The sequence below is a fragment of the Amblyomma maculatum genome, chromosome 7, assembly GCF_055883805.1.
Source record: "Amblyomma maculatum isolate TAMU_Amacu chromosome 7, ASM5588380v1, whole genome shotgun sequence".
NCBI lineage: Eukaryota > Metazoa > Arthropoda > Arachnida > Ixodida > Ixodidae > Amblyomma > Amblyomma maculatum.
This window is the reverse complement of record NC_139350.1, coordinates 33,402,388-33,423,323: the sequence shown is the minus strand read 5'-3', so window position 1 is coordinate 33,423,323 and position 20,936 is coordinate 33,402,388. Positions and strand designations below refer to the sequence as shown.

Genomic DNA, 20,936 nt, shown 5'->3' with positions numbered 1-20,936 from the left:
GATGACAACTTTGACGACTATCTTGCCGCGTTTCCGTACAATTTCCGGATCTTGCCACTTTCCAGCGAGACCAACGAAAAGATCAAGACTTGGTATCACTTTCTGTAAAAGCTCGTCATCCGGCATCTGCGAACCCTTTCTGCATTCGCGATGGTTTGCTGTATCGAAAAAATGACTCGTCTGGCGGTGCACGCTTTCTGCTAGTCGTTCCGGCTAGCCTCTACTCATCTGTTCTACACTCTATGCACGATGACGTTACAACTGGGCACTTGGGGTTTGCCAGAACTCTTACCCGGATTAAGGAAAGTTTCTACTGGCCATATATGCGTCGAACGACTCAGCATTACGTGAATTCCTGCGTGCAGTGCCAGCGGTTCAAGCTCACCACGACTTATAGTCCATTTTTACTTCTCTATGGCCGTCCGCCTCGACGTTCTCTCGACACCATTTTGCCGTTTTCTCTCAACACCGAGCCTTCTGTTTCGAGCACCCTCTGCCGCGCTGAAGACGCTCGTCGGGTCGTCCGATTACGCGCTCGTGCCTTGCAGGACCGCTCTAAGCAGCAGTACGAACGTCGGCATCAGGATGTCTGCTACCTTCCCGGCGACTTAGTGTGGCTCTCGACACCTCTCCGCAAGCGTGGTTTGTCCCAGAAGCTGTTGTCGCACTACACAGGCCCATTTATTGTGCTCAAACGCATCAATGAGTTGAATTACGTCGTGTCTCGCTAATGTTCCCAAGGTCGCCCCACTCGGAAAACACAAGTAGTTCATGTCGCAAAAATGAAGCGCTGCCACTCTCGGGACTCTGACTAACAGCCCAGGGGCTTCGTCGGCGAAGGGGGAAATGTCAGGCATGCCAAAAAGAAGAGGACAAGGAAGTGTGAAAAAGAGGCTCTTCAGAATAGAGGTTGAAGAGGAAGCCCACCGTCTGTTGGTTAGCGCACCAGGCTAAGGTGCAGAATCACTCTGTAAATAAAGCTTAACACTATGTTATGGCAGGCCTGAATGTTACGGATTATATCTGCAATGAAATGAAGAACTTTTTAACACAATAAATAGTTCACATGGCAATATTCTATTAAGGTGAGCACTGCACTTCTACTATGGCCCTTTAATTGTCATTGTCTTAGGCATCACAAAAATAACAATGTTCAGTAAAAGCAATAAAGAGCTGAACCTGCTAGGATCAGCACCTCAGCACTTGTTCCTGAACAATTCGTATGATGACAGTCCTTCACATAGGATGCAGAAAACTTTGACGCTACTACTAATCGGTGGCTGCATACAGCCAACAGTGCCACCAATGCAGCAATCTTGCTCACCAAGTGCAACACAAAGCTTTCCTGTTGCTGAGTGTCCAGCGTCCTATCGAAATGGAATGACAGCTTCTACAAATATGTATATGCAAACACAGCATTTCATGTTGCTGCATTAATAGAGCCCACATTTATTTTGCAAGTAATATGCAAGAATAAATTTACCCTTCAGATATCAATTTCTCAATAATATATGCACTATTACATGTCATTACAAAATCTGCAATAGTAAATTGCTGCTTGATTTTGTTTGCATAACCCTCAGTTGCACTGGCACAGAACTCGTTGCAATTTGCTGAACATAGTGGCCCATTTTTCATATGTGCGTGTGTGTCTGCATGTGTCCAGCATACCATCTAAACAAAACAACATAGCAACTGCAGTTTGGTCAACAGGCACCAGTGCAGGGCATCACAATATATATACTGCTGCATAGTTTAGCTTAATTAAATACATCACTCACATTTACATTCCTTGGCTGAAGATGCTTGTAAGTTATACGATTTACCACATCGAAACAACTCGCACTATGCGCTCAGCTAAACTCACTTTCTCATCCAGAACTGTTGTCCTCATGTCACGTCTATGAGGATAAGGAGGAGAAAAAAAGGGGGCGGAGTCGACATCTGATTTCGCATAAAAACCTGACACAAGGACAAGAGAGAATAGAAAAAAAGCAAAAACTGAGGAGGAGAATATGCGACACCTGACCTGGTGTTTGAGAAAAAAAGGGAGGGCGACAACTGATTTCACGCAGACACCTGACATGAGAACAAGAGAACATACACAAAAAAAGAATTGGGGAGACATATAATGTATATATAGAAACATGGCATGCGGACACGTCAGCAAAAAAAATGGGGAGGGAAGCGTTCGATAGCTCACATAAATCTGACATGTGGAAAAAAAATGGGGATGAGAAACAACTTATAACGTGAGTTGTTTCAAGATGGTAAACCCTACGCGAACGTTCCCATGAGAAATGAGGGTCGTCGAGCTATGTGGGAGCTCACACAATTATTTTTTTTACTAGACGATCGCAAATTACTGAAGCTCGAGTGGACTAAATCAATCTAGTAACAGTCCTCAAGCAGCATGAGCTCCGAAGTTGTCTGTAGCCTGCATACGTTCGTTAATGATACGAATAGCCACAAGTACTTACAGCTGTGTGGTAAAGTCTTTCTTGCTTGCGCGCCATAAAGACTGGCCGAAGCCACCACCGTGGCTCTTTCCGTTTGCGTCTATCTCTCTCCTCCTCCGTATGAGAAGTGCTACCCTTATCGCGAGCAGTACAACACGCCTTCTTGCGCTCACTGCTGGCATGATTTGAAATAAATGTGTACGCACGCGGAGTCGAGCCTTCACAGCGAATTGGTTGACCTCAGTCGTGGAGGAACAAAACCAAAAGACTTGTCTCAGCTGCGGTAGCGAAAAACGGGACGGATTGATGTTGCGTCGATGGCGTTGCAGATTGTATTGAAAAGCCGAAAAAAATGTTAAAGATGCACGTTTATTTGTACAGAAGTAGAATGTGTAATCTGTAATTAAGTTTCATATATAAATTACGTCTCTTAACACTTTAAAAGCAGAAATCTTTGAGTGAATGTTAAAATTGTTTTGGCAAATGTCTGCTTGTCAAGTCTAGCAACAACGCACACCAGCGTGAGTGCAAGCGTCAGCAGTGAGCGCCAACAGCTCAGCGCCCAGTGCCATGGAGATGCGCACCGCTTGTGACGCCAACAGTGGCACGGCGCTGACAGCGCCGACGGAGCGCCCACGCCTAGGATATGTCGTTTGAGTTGGGCCTTTAGCAGCCTGCCTCAGGACAGCGGATGGGCGACAAAGTGGCAACAAATGGAGGTGCGAGCGTGTATCTCAGTCGAGTCACGTGGCGTCCTCTCGTTCAGTTCAGTTCAGTCGTGTCCGACTCTTCGTGACCCTATGGGCCATGTCACGCCACTCTTTCCGGTCTCTCACTATCTTCCTAACATCACATAACGTCATCTGCAGTGCCTCGAGGATGCCATCTAACCATCGCGTTCGCTGCCTACCCCTTCTCCGGCGACCCTCAACCTTTCCCAACATCAAATCTTTCTCCAGCGACTCCTCTCTTCTCATCAGATGACCAAAGAAGCTGAGCTTTAACTTCAGAATTTGACCCTCCAATGAGCAGTCAGGGTTTATGGTCGACAATATCGACTGATTTGATCTTCTGGCAGTCCAAGGAACTCTCAAGAGTCTTCGCCAGAACCACAATTCAAACTCGTCAATTCTTCGGCGGTCAGCCTTTTTCACAGTCCAACTCTCGCATCCATACATCACAACTGGAAAGTGACTGGCCATAGGGTTTTCTTGGCAGGAAATACTGGAGTGGGTTGCCATTACCTTCTCCAGTGAATCACATTTTGTCAGAACTCTCTGCCGTGACCTGTCTATCTTGGGTGGCCCTACACAGCAGAGCTCACGACTTCATCGAGTTTCGCAAGCCCCTCCGCCACGACAAGGCATGGATACTTTACCCAAACACGTAAGCGCAGATTCATTGGCTGATCCTTAATCGCTCATCCGCTTGTCATGACGTTCATTGATAGGAGGGAAGTTCAGAAGTTCATCTCGGTGGCGGCTGCTCACCGCGCTCGCCGCAACCATCGCCGCCATATCCGCCTACCGCTAGAAATGGGCTTTTGAGTCGCGGCTGATTTCATTCGCTCAAAGCATGGTTGAGAGCAGCACAAAAGTGGCGCGCGAATGCGCCAGTAACGTGATGCTCTTGTATTTCGCTGGTTTTCTTTACAACTTTGAAAAAGATACATGTGGGGACTTCTATCCGAAATAAAGGAAGTGGGGCTTCAGAAGGTGCTCCCCAACTTTGAATATCACATTTATTCTCTAAATAAAATACATAATAAATTAGAAAAATATATATTAATCACTAATTCGTTAACTGCAAAACAGAAACGTGCCTGTGGTGCGCCAGATGGCTGGCCGCTGTATACAAATCGTTTCTCTGGCGTACCTCACTTTTTTGTAACCCTTGGCTAAAGTTAGCTCAGACACCTGGTATAAAGCCTCCGCCGAACTACCCTGTCTGCTCATCTAATGAACGACCTCATGACATAGGTATATTCTTCCGCCTCCAGTATCCCATCACCCTATACAGGGAACGACAGGTTCCCGCTTTTCCGACACCTGCCAATTTCGTTGACTACTGGGCAGGCCGGCCTCCCGACCGTCAGTCGCCCATTCACATATCTAGTCTACTTCTACCTTCCCACCTGAGAATCACGCCCAGACCACGCAAATTAACTGCAGTCTGTTCTTCCTGATGGTCACCGAAATGGCTAGGCTACGAGAGACGCCCTAGTGAAGGGCTCCGGAAATTTCGACCACCTGGTGTTCTTTAAGGCACTGACATCGCACAGCAAACGGGCACTGTTCTTTCCGCCTCCATAGAAAAGCGACCGCCGCGGCAAGGGTTGGATCCCGCATCCTCGGGTACAGCACAAAGCGCCCTAATTACTGCGCAACTGCGATGGGAGCGGTCGGTGAAATGCCGAGGCTACTCGCCGCATCCTACCGTTTTCTGTTCAACTATCGCATTTACCGATGCCTGTTCTCTGAAGAACTCAGGCACCGGAAAATGCATTGTGTACTTCCCAGCTCACCCGATCCCGTGAACAAGACGTATGGGCCTTTTCACAACGCTCCTAACATCACCTACCTCGAAACTTCAACCATCGTCTATGCCGTATAGACCTTTATACAGCTCAAACCAAGCCAAAGTTGTACAATTTACACAAATTCTCATTCAGACCTCATTTTGAAGTAGACACTGTCCCCCTACGCCTTCGATATGACTTGGACAATGCCCGTTTAAAGATACACTAATCCATGGTCACTCCCTCCGGCTGTTAACTGGCCATTCAGGGACCGCTGGTAATGAACTGGCTCATCAAGGTTTGCGTGATTTCCACAACCGACGGCCGGCGATATCTTGGCTAAGCTCACCGACGACTGACGGGGCATATGTATGCTAACATGACTGGAAGGGCGGTAAGAGGCCACTTCAGGATGACCTTCCCCGTCTTCCAGTGAAGCTTTCCTCCTTCGTGGTCATCGAAGTCCACATCCTCCGCAAAGTATAAACAATTATCTTCATCACTCGACCGCATCTATGCATCTGCCAGATTAGTCAAGATCAGGCTTGTTGCTACTGTAGTTCCTTTTAAGCTAATTTCGAGCTTTTGTTTTTTCCTTCATCCTATCGCGATTCGATCTCCTTGATATGATGCACCTTCCCTTGCATTTTGGCGTGTTAACCAAGTTTAAAAAATTACAGCATCTACCAAAAATACGACAAAATGTTCGGTAAGTTTGCAGTACCGTGAGAATTTTCTGTACTTCTGTAGTACCTTTCTTTTGTTGTGCAGTTTCTTTCTGCGGTACTTTTCTGTAGCCTGTATTGCTTTTCTGTTTCGACTACAGAAAATTGGGATGTTACCGCTGTCGTGACCCAGGTTACGTGTTCTGGGCTCGGTTGGTAGTCGTAGGTGCTGGAAACCGGACTTTGATGTGAGATGGGATAGATTTTATGTACACAATTTACATGTCAGCGTTTTTTTGTGGGAGACTGACTATCGGAACAGTCTCCGTTTTTCCGATCCACGACACACACTTGTCATCCATTTTATAGGGCTGATCCCCTATATCCCCCAGATAAAAATGAAGGGCAGTTTCTGAGGGAGTGTCTGTCACCTCACTCTCCTGCACTCTCACAGACACGCACCAACACTGTTCCCACTCGCTGACACGCCCTGCTGTCCGGTTCTGGCTTGATGGTGAGGAGGTGGTCGTATAGACAGCGTAGATGGCGCCAGCCGCTTGATTCCATGTGTGCTTGCACCTGGGCTGACATATGGGTCCCGGCGTCGCCAGGCTGCATTCCGCGAAGTCTCTTAGCCGAAAGCTGTCCACCTGGCTCACCACGGGAAGAAAGGAAAGAATGCGTGCTCGCTCTCCGTCGCGAGGCTCGACAATTGAACGGACCGGAATTTGGTCGCTTCCACTCCACTCTCCGTTCGTCGACTTGCTGGCGGACCAGTAATTACCGCTGCATGACGAAATGTTCCCTCCGGCTGGAGGCCCCAGGTGCAATAGCGTCTCACTGGAGCCGAGGTTGGGGGCTCATCGCCAGACGGTCCTACCCCGCCCTGGCTTGGGACGGCAGCTCGTCGGATCGCTATAGAGGAGTGAGTGGCGCCTGCTTCCCGTCTAGATCTTTTGTCGCCGCTCGTCCGATCACAACACCACAGAAAAGCCAGATGTCACAAGAGGCTAACTGGTGTTAAAAGAAAATAGTTTAGTTTCTTTTTTTCCAATATATTCACCGCACGGAAGGATCAACTGGCTCTGATTCGCCATGCCGCCGCTTTCTTTACTCCAAATTTTGACCTGAATAAAGTTTTCGTTTTACTACAGGAAGGTTCCTTTTCAGCAGTAATATAGACACTGCCGACAGCGACGGGCTCCGGGCAGGATGCTCTCCCCGGGAAAAACCTGCGCGTCATCCTCTGTAAGGCAGTTTTTGGGCTTATTCAGTTTTCTGACCCTGTTGAGCCGTCGTATCGAACAATTTCCATGAAAGCTATCGAACTGATGGTCACTGTTGAGGTCACTGTCGGAGGACTCGCCGAGAGCATGGATGAACGGCTATGCTACTCGAATGCGCTTAATTGCTTTTAGAGTAAAGAGATTGTCAGAAGAAACAGCCGGCGTCGTTGTCCCCGTCGTCGCAGTCGGCACTGGTCTTGTTAGGGGCGTGAGGATGTGATAGGCCACAGTCGGCAGTTGCTCCGCTGCACTTAGCCGTGAGCGGATTAACGAGCTCTCTTGTTACATAGAACAGAAGCAGAGTGATGTTTCACCCTTGAGGCGAGACTTAAGAGTCGTCAGTTACTTTTTCTAGGATGCTTTGGATTTGTTTTCAACTTCATTGTATGCTTGAGTTATTTGAGTTGCTCAGTTTGGACAGAAGTAACTTCTGTAATTAGGAAACCTACTTGCATCATCTGCTTTCCCTAAACGTGGAATAAAATGAGAGAAATTTCGTTTTCACCAATCAACGTAGTATCTCCACTGTTCGCCCACATTTAATTTCCCGAACTTTCTTTAGGGATGGGCCATGTCGATTCTGAACTCGAATCACCGCAAATTCGAATTTGGGCAAAGACAATTTCGGGTGCACGCCACCGAAATTATAGCGATGGCAAGTCAATTTCTGGAGTAGGCAAAAGTTAAGGAGTGTACCGAAGTCTCACGTTCCGATCAAAACCGGTGCGGCCTGTTGCGCGGCTTTTCAATGCGGTCGTGCGGTGGTGGACAGGTAATCGGTAATAATTATTGGTAATAGGGGATTAGGGATCCGGGATCGATGAATGTGGAGATAATGGATTAATGGATTGGTACTTGATACAAATAAATACCTTTATAATTTTAATTGATATAATTCGCATTGTGTAAACCCGAAAGGTGTGAAATTTAATCAACAACTCCGTGTTCAGAGACAGCCGACTTCTGGCAGTGGCCGTCACAGAGCCCCCCCCCCCCCCCCCCAAACCAATATGGTTCCGTAAACCAGAGGCACCTCACAATTAACGCTCACTCATCTAGTTGACATGATGGAAAAGCGCTGTTTAAAATGCGAAAATAAGGAGTGAGATGAGTGAGAAAATGTTGAAACTTTGAGGTCTCTATCCGACCCTTTCTATCTTCTGCGCGGGTGTTCATGCACGCCAACGTTTTTGTCTTTCATGTCACTCTACCATTGTTCAAAAGATTTTCGTTTATAACCAGATATGCTATGATTAACTGTAATTACACGTGTTTATTGTAAACAAGGAGACACTGGGGTGGAAAAGAACCGCTCAGGTGAGCTATTCCCAGCAGCATACTCTAAGCTCTCATAACAAGTGAAGTGAAAGAAGAAGATGCTGACAGGCGATGTTTCACCGGAATCAAGGCGAACCGGAGAAGCCAATCAGGTAAGCTAAATTAGCTTTAGTGGTCACTGTTGCTATGAAGATGGCAGAATTTATGTGAAACACGACAGCTTAACCGGTAGCCATTACACTAGACGCATTCCGTATTAAGGGCGCTTAAAGGAGAGCCCAAAAGGAAGTTTTGTATATCAGTGTTCGGAGGTTCTTATCTACTGAAAAAAGACGTATGTATTCACCAATTTTTTTTTATAAGCGGAAATAAATATCCAATGCACTTTACGTTCTATAAGATCGCCTTGCCTATCGCAGCGTTATGTTGTACGTGTGTTTGAGGGATGACTGTATTTGACATTTAAAATCGCCATTTCTTAACTTAAATATTAAGTAATTCTTCGCACTACACAGCTTCGTGGTGCCGAATATACGAAAATAAGTGAAATAAGTTACCTACGTGTCATATAATTGCTGATTTCCAGTAAATAGTAGGTGTATATGTGACTGAAGGCCATTAGAGATTTGTAGCTGTGCGTTAGTAATAAACGTGAGAATGCTTATAAAAGAATTGTTCCGAGCTAGGAATTTGGGCCGTCCTGGCACACTAAGCCTGGTAGTCGAAAATTCCCACGCAGCCATTCTCACAACACCATTTAACGGGGCTCGGTGGTTACGATGTCAGGCGTTTGAGCCAGTAAACGCGAGATTGAGTCGCGGCCAAGGCCATATTTTTCTCGCCAGATGAATGCAAAAATACCGATCTCTGTGAGACGTAATTGCATACTGTAGAACTTCTCGTGGTATAAATTAATAGTAATTCCTCCCTAATGACATCCCAGGAGCATGTAGCTTTGTTGAATTAAATCTGATATTGCATGCCACTCACAAGTAGCCGTCGCTGGGCGGCGTCAGTGTACCGTGCGTTTTTTTGCAACACCAGAGAGCCTTTTTGGTTCATCCATCGGTCAAGATATTGTCTCCTGTATGAGCAATTTCACAGAATTTGTCCACTTTTACCTCACAGAATCACACAAAGCGCAGAGGTGGATCGACAGGCGTCGCATTTCCTGTGGTCGCAACTGGGCCGGACAGGCGTAGACATGTGGTGGAGAAGACTGGCATCGACAACGTCTTAGTCTGTTTTCGCGATTAGCCGAATTTAGTAACGCGGAGGCTTGGTTCATTTCCTCATTGAGGTTATACACAAGCCAAGTGATGTTATGCACAGGCCAATTAAAAAGACAGGTGTGACGGCCACCGGCGCTGTCAGGGTAGGAATGGAAGAGAATTGTCTCACCAAAATTCGCTACCGTCGAGAACTCCAGAAGCTTAACAGAGTATTGTAGGCGATATTTGCAGCCGTACCTGCATCCATCTAGAAACTAGCTTGTTCTATTTAATGCCAGCCGGAAAACGCGACGCAGGCCGGCCGGCTACCGAGTAAAATAGAAGGTGAGCGGACAGGAAGAAAAACTAGAACGTTCAGGCAGCGCTGCGAGGATCAGGAACAACAGAGTGTGTCTATCGCACTTGGCAATAACTTTGGACGCCCAATGCAGGTGACGGTCTGGCAGCATTCGTAGTAAAGTCTGGCAACAGGGGTAATTACGCCATCAGGATTGGTTCCTGTCTCCCAACAAAGAGATCAGTGATGTTGACCACGCCGAAGGGGCTATCAACTCTCAGAACCGTTCTCCCATAAGAAGTTCTTACTAAGAGGGTCGCGCTGGAGCGAAAAAGTGCGAAATGTAGTAAGTGTAGTGAGTGTCAGCACGAAGCAATCATCGCCACTTAGCCGCCATCTTAAGCCTGTGTTTAATCACGCCCTAACCTGGCTTAGACAACTTTTTTTCGTTTTTGTAGCGGTCAGGTCAACAACGCAAAATAAAAATATTATTCGCAATTTTCAATATTCGGAGAAAATAGAACTAAAACAGATACCAAAAACATGCAAATAAGCGGTGTACTTTAGTTGCACACCAAAATACTATGCTGCTGCAAGAAAGCCTCAAGTGCACATCACCGCGTAATCATGAACCAAACGTCCCAGGCTGGTCTTGTATGTGTGGGCCCGAGCTCACGCCGGTCCCACCAGTTCAATCCCGAGCCCGGATCAGACCCGCCAAGGCAGCAAATTTTCAGGACCGCCTTGCCTAGGCTTACGGGCCACACCGACCCCGTGCAGCAGCATGAAAAGCACGCACCCTGCTGCGCAGCGCGCTATTCACCTTCGGCCTCGAACGCGTTCACACTCCTTCTGATTCTTCCAAGTTGGGCGCCGAAAACAAGGTGTTTTAAAGCGACAGTTGTAAACGCTGCTTTCTTCGATCTAGCGTTACGGCGGTTGCACGCCCAAATAGAAGTTAATAAAAGGAAACACGTAAAACGATGCGAGGGAGGGCAGGGCTACCACTATCATGACCTGTGCGCATGTACCGCGTACACCATGGCGTACTACGGTGGTGTGTGCAAATTGTTTGGTGATATGGGCCCTGCCCTCCATGGAGAGATGGTGGCATTGCGATCGCAGGAATAAGCGGCGCGTGGTAAGCATGCAATTTCTTTGGTGGCATGACTTCGAAAAATCCCATGCCACTACCCTGATAGTCGCTACACCACTCTAATTGAGCATGTAAATCAAGGTACACAAAGTAAGAATACTAATTTGTTATTTCCGTATATTCGTGAATCTCGTGTCTTCACTTTCTAGTTTAGATATGAGAGATGCAAGAATAAAGAGGAGTGCCGAAGTTTTTGTCTTCGAGCTGAAGAGCTACTATAGATCACTCTATAACCCCAGCTCTACATCCCCATCAGTTCGACCAGCGGTCATGTCGCTGAAAACCCTCTCTCTTAAACACCTCCTTCTAGTTATGACTCAAGCGCGTCAACACCAATATTCGATAGCAAGTACACGTCGCAGTTGCCTTTAAAACCTTCTACGGTGACAATGATGGACACGTTGTCTATATTAAACTAGCGTTACTTTTATGAATGTTAGTGCGAAATGCGGGGCACAATATTCACCGAATGCCGTTCCATTCATGCTTGCACGTCTGGCCACCGCAGCAAGCTGCCCGATCAGGTGAGCCAGAAAACAGAACCCTGACAGTTATGCTTTTTCACGAAATTTCCAGGCGTGGAACGAAGGAACGTCGAAAGGGGGCGGCGAGAGTGAGCGAAAAAGCATAATCTTCGCCCTGTCATGGCTAGGAGGTCTCGCCTTCGGGGGCGGGCTCGGCATCGTACTCATCACTTTGGTTTACCAGGCACCGATCAAGGCAGTTTCGTCGCCACGTCCCGGCAAGGGAAACGACAGCCCAGGGGTCACCGAGGTGCGCACTGTGTTAACCTTCTCATTCTTCTGAGCATGATGTCCTCTCACATATGCACGTTACAACTACAATGCCTGACCGTTCTCAGACTGTCGCATACAAAGGCACTAAACTCGCGAGAATACAGGCCATTAATTTGTGTCACTCCCTACACAGCATGCATCAGCAGACAGGTCTTTGGCAACATACCGGGAAGCACAGGTGGTTAGATCCCACAGTGCTGAAAATCTAAGGCAATCATAACACAAACTGTCTCCTTTCTTGAGGGCGCGCAACCCAACGAGTGTACCAATAGCCATGCATATCGTCTTAAAGATCAGGCATTAAAGCTGTTTAAACAGATCCTCGTTACTCAACCGACCACATTGCATTTGCAGCACTGCTATCCCACCATAAATTCGTGAGAAGCTCTTGAGTAATTCTTCCCCTCCCCACACAATCTAATATATTTGCACAGCGGCCAGAAAGTGGACACTTCTGAACTGGTCACTTTCTTCAACATCACTCGCTGTCTCTGTTACATCAATGGGTCTTTATATACGTGGTAGCTGTCGTGGAGTCAACTGCGGTCGCGACTCTATCCGTGCTGGCGACACTTGCTCGTACTTCAGTGCGTGGCCGGCGTTCTTCACGCGGGTCACTTCAGGTGCTCTAAGGCCACCGCTTCAGGCTACTTCCCTTTTTGGTCCCAATCAGGATGTTCAGCTTTTCTCGATTAGTTTCTGGCAATCGTTTCGACGTCTGTATTGCCATTTTGTGCTAACACATGCCATAGTGCTACCTCCCGTCAGCGCCCGCTAACGCACTAATTGGGATAACGCGCATTGAAGTGCTCTTGTGTGGCGCTTATCTAGTCAGTTGAGTTGCGCGTTATCATTGCAACTGTTAAGCGGGGATCCAGGCACTGGTAGCGAGCAGGACCGTAGCGGGGGTGGCCTAACTTGCAGTCAGCTGGTCTGCAAAATCACTTCCTCTTCCTCTCTCTCGGCAATCTGCCCACTTAATCTGTACTTCCTTTTTACAATCTGGCCCCCGCAGAAAAGAGGAGCCATCCTGGCGACTCAAGGAGACGAAAGGAATGCGGGATCGTAGTAAGGCTTCAAACGGTCGACGTGAGCAATCTCACGCCCACGGCGGCGAAGGTCGGTGGAAGCGGCTAGCGGTTCAACTAGGTAATTTACGGAAGAAGTCTGTTGGAGCACAAGATAGGGTCCGTGGTAGTTTTTTTTTTCGAAGAGTTTGCCACAAGGCATAAGTTGAGAAAGGGGGAATGGGATGCAGGAGATAGAAAGTTAAAAGAAGGAGTGCAGTCCAGTTGTGCTTATGAATTCGAGAAGGTTGGCAGTATAGCGATTGTCCATTGCTGGTCAGACCGGGTGGTGTCGATGGGACCCAGAGCCACACGTGAGCACCGGGAGAAAATTGGTGGCAGAGTGGATGCTGTCGCTGTGCGCTTGTTCCTGGGCTTGCTCGTCCGATGTGAGTGAGCGAGCCAGTTTGCGACATTCTTCAGCGTGCCTGGCAGCTGCTGAAAGCGATGTATACTCTGAGATATCAGGACGGTAGGGAAGGATGGTGTCGAGTGGAGACGAATGTTCACGCCCGTACAGCAGAAAAAATGGCGAGAATCCGGTAGTTGCTTGAACAGCGGTATTGTAGGCATAGGTTATAAATGGGAGAATATTGTCCCAATTGGAGTGATCGGAGGCGATTTACTTGGACATCATGTCACCTAGTTTGCGATTGAAGCGCTCTGTCAGTCCGTTGGTTTGAGGGTGGTACGCGCTGGCTGTCCGGTGGATGGTTTGACATTCGCGTAGGAGCGCTCCGACAACCTCGGATAGGAAAGATTTGCCTAGATCACTTCGAAGTTCACGGGGGGCCCCGTGTCGCAGAATGAAATTATGAAGAAGAAATGACGCGATAGTGGGTCCGGTGGCATCCTGAAGTGCTGCTGTCTCAGCATAGCGAGTGAGGTGATCGTCGGCCACGATTATCCAACGATTTCCTGCAGGTGTGTATGGCAGAGGTCTATACAAATCGATGCCAACACGATCGAATGGTCGGTATGGGCACAGAAGGTGCTGTTGTGGAGCTGGCTGATGGAGAGGAGGCGGCTTTCGACGTTGGCAATCGATGCACGAACGCACATACTGACGAAGGTATACATACCGCGCCAGTAAAAGCGCTGTCGCAACCGTTCATAAGTCTTAAATACACCCACATGGCCACATTGCGGATCGTTATGGTAAGGTGCGCAGATATCACTTCGGAGGTGACGAGGTACGACGAGCAGCTACTTACGACCATCTGGCATATAGTTGCGTCGATAGAGAAGACTCACGAAGGGCGAAATGCTGCGCTTGACGACGAAGGGCGCGAGGAGCCGGTGAAAGTGACGAGTCCGTAAGAAGATCGATTAGTGATGTAAGCCACGGATATTTGCGTTGTTCTGATGGCATGTCGTCGATGGACAAGGAAGACAAGACGGAGCTGGAGGTAGGGGACAACGGAGCGTCAGGCGACATTGGCGAGCGAGATAAAGTTCTGCATCGGAGTGCTTTCGCCCTGTACGATAGATGACTCGGATATCGTACTCTTGTAGTCAGAGCGACCAGCGGGCGAGACGGCCGGTGGGGTCTTTTAGTGAAGACAAGCAACATAAAGGGAGGTGGTCCGTAACAACATAAAATGCGCGCCCATACAAGTATGGCGGAAATTTCTGAAGCGCCCAAACAATTGCCAAGCATTCATTTTCTGTCACCGAATAGTTGATCTCGGCCTTGGTCAGGGTTCGACTTGCGTACGCCACAACGTATTCATCAACGCTGGGTTTTTGTTGGGCAAGAACAGCGCCGAGGCCGGCGTCGCTGGCATCGGTGTGCACTCCGGTAGGAGCAGCCGGATCAAAATGGCGCAATGGGGGTGAGGTAAGTATCGTGCGCAATTTCGTAAAAGCAGTATCGCAAGCCGGCGACCAGACAGAAAGATCTTTGTGGCGCTGAGAAGTCGCGTCAGAGGAGCAATGATGGTTGCAAAGTTCTGAACGAAACGCCTAAAATATGAGCATAAGCCTATGAAGCTGCGTAGTTGCTTGATAGATGTTGGCTTCGGGAACTCAGCGACAGCGCGGAGTTGAGATGGATCAGGAAGGATGCATCCTTGGGCACTGAATGCCCCAAAATAGTAAGTTGGCGAGCGGTGAAATGGCACTTTTTCAGATTGAGCTGCAGAGCAGCGTCGCTAAAGCATTGCAAGACAGTTTCAAGACGAGTTAGGTGGGTCGCGAAGTCGGGTGAAAATACGACGTTGTCATCCAAGTAGCAGAGACATGTGTGCCACTTCAAACCGCGGAGAATATTGTCCATCATGCGTTCAACGGTGGCGGGCGCTTTACACAGGCCAAACGGCATGACGTTGAACTCATAGAGCCCGTCGGGAGTGACAAAAGCTGTCTTGGGGCGATCGTCTTCAGCCATTGGAACTTTCCAGTAGACAGATCGTAAAACGATTGAAGAGAAAAATTCCGCTCCATGCAAAGTGTCCAGCGCGTCGTCTATGCATGGTAGCGGACTGACGTCCTTTCGTGTGATCGCATTAAGGTGGCGGTAGTCCACACAGAATCGAATAGACCCGTCTTTCGTCTTGACTAAAACGACCGGGGACGCCCAAGGGCTACTGGAAGGCTGAATAACACCTCTACTGAGCATCTCATCGAGTTGCTCATCAATAATGCGGCGCTCTGAGGCCGATACACGATAAGGACGTTGGCGTAACCGGGCGTGCGTACCAGTATAGATGTGGTGGGCAACAGTTGATGTCCGAACCAAGGATGACTGCTGGATGTCAAAGGAATTTCGGAATCTGTTCAGCAAGTCGAAGAGCTTGGCGCGTTGATCTGCAGCGAGAGCACTGTCGATGGCTTTGTCAAAGGCAGCAAGAGGCGATGAAGGAGACGAGGAACGAGGTGAGCTAAGGGCAGTTATGGTGTCGGAGATTGTGTCGGCACAAGCGGAGAGAAGCGGCGGGACGGTAGCAAAATTTTCTGATGGAACAGGGTCAGCAGGCCCAACGCACTCGCCACATTGCAACGTCTGTGGATAGAACTAATCATTAGTAATGGCTAGTTCGGTGAGGCCGCTTCGTATACTAAGTACGGCGAAGGGTAGGGGAAGACAGCGTCGTGCGACGAAAAGGGAAGATGGGGTTAAGAGCACTGTACAGTCATGAAGAGAGGCACAGTTTATAGGCACAACAGCGGCAGATAAAGGCGGGATATCAGTAGCATCCGCAACGTGCCATTTGGCTTCCCCAAGAACGTTAACGGCGGTCGGTTAGGTGCACAGCGGAGAAAGTTCTACTTCGGCACGAGCGCAATAAATTACGGCGCGATTGCGACACAAGAAGTCCCACCCTAAAATAATGTCATGAGTGCAGTCACGAAGAACGATAAAACTGATGACGTAGAGAATGTCCTGAATGGTGACTCGAGCCGTGCAGGTACCGAGCGGTTTGATGTGCTCAGCAGTGGTGGTGCGCAAAGAAACCCCAGAATACGGCAGAACAACTTTTCGTAACAAGCGGCACAGTCTAACGTCCATAACCTACACAGCAGCACCAGTATCTACAAGCGCAAGAGCACAAACATTTTCGATGGTAACTTCGATTAAATTGTTCGGTGGCGAAGCAGGACTTTCACGGTTCGACGAAAGCGCAGTTCTTGCCTGCGGAACTGCGTCTAGTGGTTTTCCGGCATTGGCGAGGTACAACGGCGACGCATCGGCGACGGAGAGCAACGCGCGGAGAGATTGAGCGGTTCTCATGCGAGAAGTGGTCAAAGTGGGACGAGGGCTGAGGGGGCGCACGGAGAGGGGACGGCGACTGCGCGTAGTTGACCGGACTTTGATCGGAAGCGTACGGTGACGGGTGACGGCGGCACAAGCGTGCAACATCGCCAGGGAGACCACATGCAAAGCAAATCGGTCGATTGTCAGATGTGCGCCAAGGGTGTAGAATAGGTGGCGCACAACACTCAGTGAAAAATGCCCACTGAGGCGAACCATACGATGCAAAAGGCGTAGGAGGTGGTGGTCTTGCGGCGACCTTAGCATACGACAGTGAAGTGTGTGCGGGCGTCGGTACAGCGTCGGCATGAATGAGCGGAGCCGTCAGTGGAGGGGCATGAAGAGTTGGTTGTCGAGTGGGCGGAAGTGCTTCGGCAACTTGTTCCTGAATAACCTGGCGTATGTTCGAAGCGAGGTGTGAGCTGGATTGCGGAACGTTTGAAATTAATGATAATTGCCGGGCAACTTCTTCCCGTACGAAGTCTTTAATTTCTTGAATAAGTGCGGAGCTGACAGTGCCATCGGACATAGCCGCGATCGTGCCTTCAGGTTGTCGAGGGACGATGCGTTGGCGACGAAGGTCGTCGTAGCTTTGACACATTGTGACAACGTCACTTACCGTGCGGGGCTCTTTGGCCATGAGAATGTTGAATACGCCTTCATGTATGCCCATCATGATGTGGCGAATCTTCTGAGCTTCAGTCATCGAGGCATTTACACGATGGCACAAAACTAAAACGCCTTCGATGTAGCTAGTGAAGGTTTCTCCTTTCTGCTGTACCCGCTCGCGCAGACGGTGTTCGGCGCGAAGCTTGCGGACCGCAGGGCGACCGAAGACGTCCACAAAGCGAGATCTGAACGAGGCCCAAGTTGTAATGTCTGCCTCGTGATTTGTGAACCACAACTTTGCGACTTGTGTGAGGTAGAATATTACGTTGTTAAGCTTCGAGATGTCATCCCACTTATTGTGGGTGCTCACACGTTCATACGACGAAAGCCAGTCCTCCACGTCCTGATCGTCGGTACCGCTGAAGACCGGCGGGTCCTTCTGGCGAAGCAGGACCCGCCGGTCCTGCACCCCGGAGCATGGAATAGAAGGGGCCGAGGTAGCGGGGCCGGTGGTGTTAGTGCTGGAGTCAGTCATTGAGGTAGGAATTCGGTTGCTGCGGAGCTCCAGGGCGAGGAAATAGAAGAGAATTCCCGCGACCTCCACCAAGTGTTAAGCGGGGATCCAGGCGCTGGTAGCGGGCACTGGTAGCGAGCAGGACCGAGCGGGGGTGGCCTAACTTGCAGTCAGCTGGTCTGCAAAATCACTTCCTTTTCCTCTCTCTCGGCAATCTGCCCACTTAATCTGAACTTCCTCTTTACACAACTATTAATTTATTTCGTGTGCACTTCGGTCTACGCCTGTTTAAAAATAATGATAGATATTAGACCCAGTCATTCCGCAAAAGAAAAAATAACACTCCACTCACTCAGAGAGCTGCGGCAGAGCATAGCGCGAAGCTCGGTTGTGACAAACGGGGCTACCATCGACTCCTCCGTGGCGCGGTGACTCAGAGGTGCTGCCGCCTACGCGTTCGCCGCGCCGCGGATTCGCAGTGACGTCATTGTTCTTCCGATACGTCGGAGCCACTTCGCATGCGCGAGGCGTATATATGTGGCACCGCGCCGGTACCGGCGCAGTCAGCTATGGAGAAGTTGAGCTGAGAAGAGGCTGATCGCCTTAGGCGAGCAAATCTGCATAATTCGCTGCTTCCTCAATTCACTCGGGATGGCCATTAGACAAACCACACCTAACTTGTTTTATTACGACGGTGAGGACTCAGGCAAGGTTGCTCTTCCTATTATCCTAGAAAAAAATTAATGTTTTGTTGTCTCTAATTTGAAATCCCTATTCTATCCTTAGCATAGTTTATGTTTTATTTACACCCACATAAAAATATTTACCCAGAAATCGGAATTTTTTGAAACTGTAACGGTACCCAGCCACGCTCCGCTTTGACACCAATTCAGGCTCTGTGCTTTTCCTAACCTGAAAAAAAAGCAACTTTTTCATCGCCTGTTCGCGTTTAGCAGGATGGCCATCATTCATCTCAAAACAGTGAAAAGTAGCTAGCTTATCTTTAGGCGCAGCCGCATTACTCGCGAAGCGCGGTATGTTGCTCGTGCTTCCACGTGTTTTTGCGGGCAATGCACAATGTTTTTATTTTCACGCTGGATATGTAACGATCATCCAACCACGAAGAAAAAGAAATGGTTCAGAAAACGACGCTTCCACGGGAACCGGCATCCTTCGATCAGTAACGACGTTGAATCTCCGCAACGGAATCCAACGGTGGACTCCGTGGTCATCGCGCGCGTCTGGATCGAAGCTTTCACTCTCGGCAGAACACTTGCAGACTGTAAAAGCAGTTGTTAGCTTCCCTTGCGGTGGCCTCACTGATATTTTCTCGTCCACTATAGCCGAAAGCTGTGAGTGCAATGCATGCGGTGGGGAGTTGCAGTTGGTTGGAGACGCTGCACGACAAGTATCTTGATTGCACTTTCTTTCTGCAGTGTGTGAAATCCTTCTCAGAGCACCGGTGTGAGACATTCAAACAGGCTGCATCGAGCAACATGACTCGAGCTGACATTTGAGATTGTTAGGAGTTTTTGCACAATGGCTCACAGTCAATTGGTTATACGAAGCTGGCCTGCGGCGACGATACTTTTCGGTGAAGGCTGCACAACTGGTCACTGAGGTGGCTCGGAGAGCAAGGAATCTAGCACAGAAAAGAAGTATTGATAATGGCGGTGGCTTCCTGCCTGGTGAAAATTGAAAGAATGAGTCGTCATGTATTTCTAAAGTTCAATATTGTAATAAATCTCTTTCTTCCACTTCAAAGGCAATTATCTCAAAAGATAAAATTTTGCTGCATTTCACCCTTCTGTGGTGGTGTTGTGGTGTTGTGGTGTTGTGAAGAAGCAAAAGGCCGTGAACAGCGGCACGACAACGAGCGTTTGGGGAGGCCGCGCGCATAGCTGACTGAAGATATTTTCCTCGTAAATGCAAATGCGAAAGAAGATTGGTGTGTGAACCTAAAAGAGATTTCCTGGGAACTTGGCATTCCGAATGAGAGTGTTTAGGACGCAGATCACGGTTCCTTAAGGTCCCGGAAGGTATGTCGGTAGGTGCCTGAATACTTGGATGACATAACGAAGGGCAAGCGAATGAGTCTTTCACTTAATCATCTGCAAATTAAGCCGATGAGGGTGAACATTTTCTGGACCGCATTGTTACAGACAATCAAAAATGGATACCGCATTTGACGACAAAATCGACTCATCAGCAGAACATGGTGGGGAAGCATCCGGTTTCGCCTAGGACCGTTCAATGCCATCTGTTGGAAGGGCTGCTAACGCGGTCTTATGGGATCGCACAGACCATTCCTTCTGAATTTCATGCCACAAGTGCAACCATCAATGCAATTATAGTGATTGTTCCACACTGTCACGTCTGCGGCTTGCTTCAGGCGTCAACGCCGAGGATTCGCGGTATGAACAACGCGGCAATCTTTCACGACAATGCTAGTTCACATGTAGCAGTCAGAACCGCCAACAAGCTCCGGTTGTTTTACTGGGTGATCCTGGACCAACGTCAGCGTCAGAACACCCTCTAAGTTTTTGGAGTGCTCTATTCCCCTCACTCTACCTCCTCTCTTAAGACCAAATTCCGACTATTTATTTTTTCTTGCGCCGACGTATACCTGCCTCCAAAAAATATTTCTTATTAGTCCACTGTCGGCCCGGACCCTATGCTACAGACCCGAGTCCCGCCCAGCCCTGCCCGACAGTAAAATTGCCTAAGCCCGGCCCTGCCCGGCGCTCTAACTGAAAGCCTGGTACCGGCCCTGTGTGACATGCAACTGCAGTTGAAGTGATGATACAGAAAAATTATTTTAGGAGGGTGAGTTCACCTTGAAAGAGTTCTCACGTTTAAGACGAAAATTTTATAGAATGTATATAGGCACAGCACATACATGGAATTATCCTAACTTTTTATGCAAAAGCAACGCGTTATGTACTAATGAAGGCTTGACCATTGCGGCGCTGCTTGATGAGGAATCCGGTATCGTTGAAGTTTCTTTCGGGGCTCTAAGTTGTGGTTGGAATGACTGACACGTTCTTAGCAAGCAAATCAAGTTGTAGGTACGTGACTTGTTTGCTCCTTCAAAAGTGCGTTAGCTCTAAACCTAAACATGAGTTTGATCTCTGGCCAAGTACTCGGTGAGCCCGTCTGGCTCACTGTGTGCCTTCCACGTGTGCTTTTCACTGATCCAGCGAGGCGCCGCCGCTGCATTTCCTTCACCAAGAAATGAAAGGAAACTTAAGCACCACGGATGCTTTGAGCTATGTCCCGCTTCAACCAAGGCCATGTCGAGGCAGGAGCGAGCCACAACACAGA

General features: G+C 48.7%; 1 protein-coding gene across 1 annotated transcript in view; it reads right to left on the bottom strand.

The window, feature by feature from the left end:
* The window catches only part of LOC146182940 (uncharacterized), an 82,663-nt gene that overhangs the window by 31,156 nt on the left and 30,571 nt on the right, over positions 1-20,936 (bottom strand). Inside the window, exon 3 of the mRNA XM_084608302.1 lies at positions 16,706-17,561. Within this exon, the coding sequence (XP_084464428.1) occupies positions 16,706-17,561 (856 nt within the window). The remainder of the gene's footprint in view (positions 1-16,705; positions 17,562-20,936) is intronic.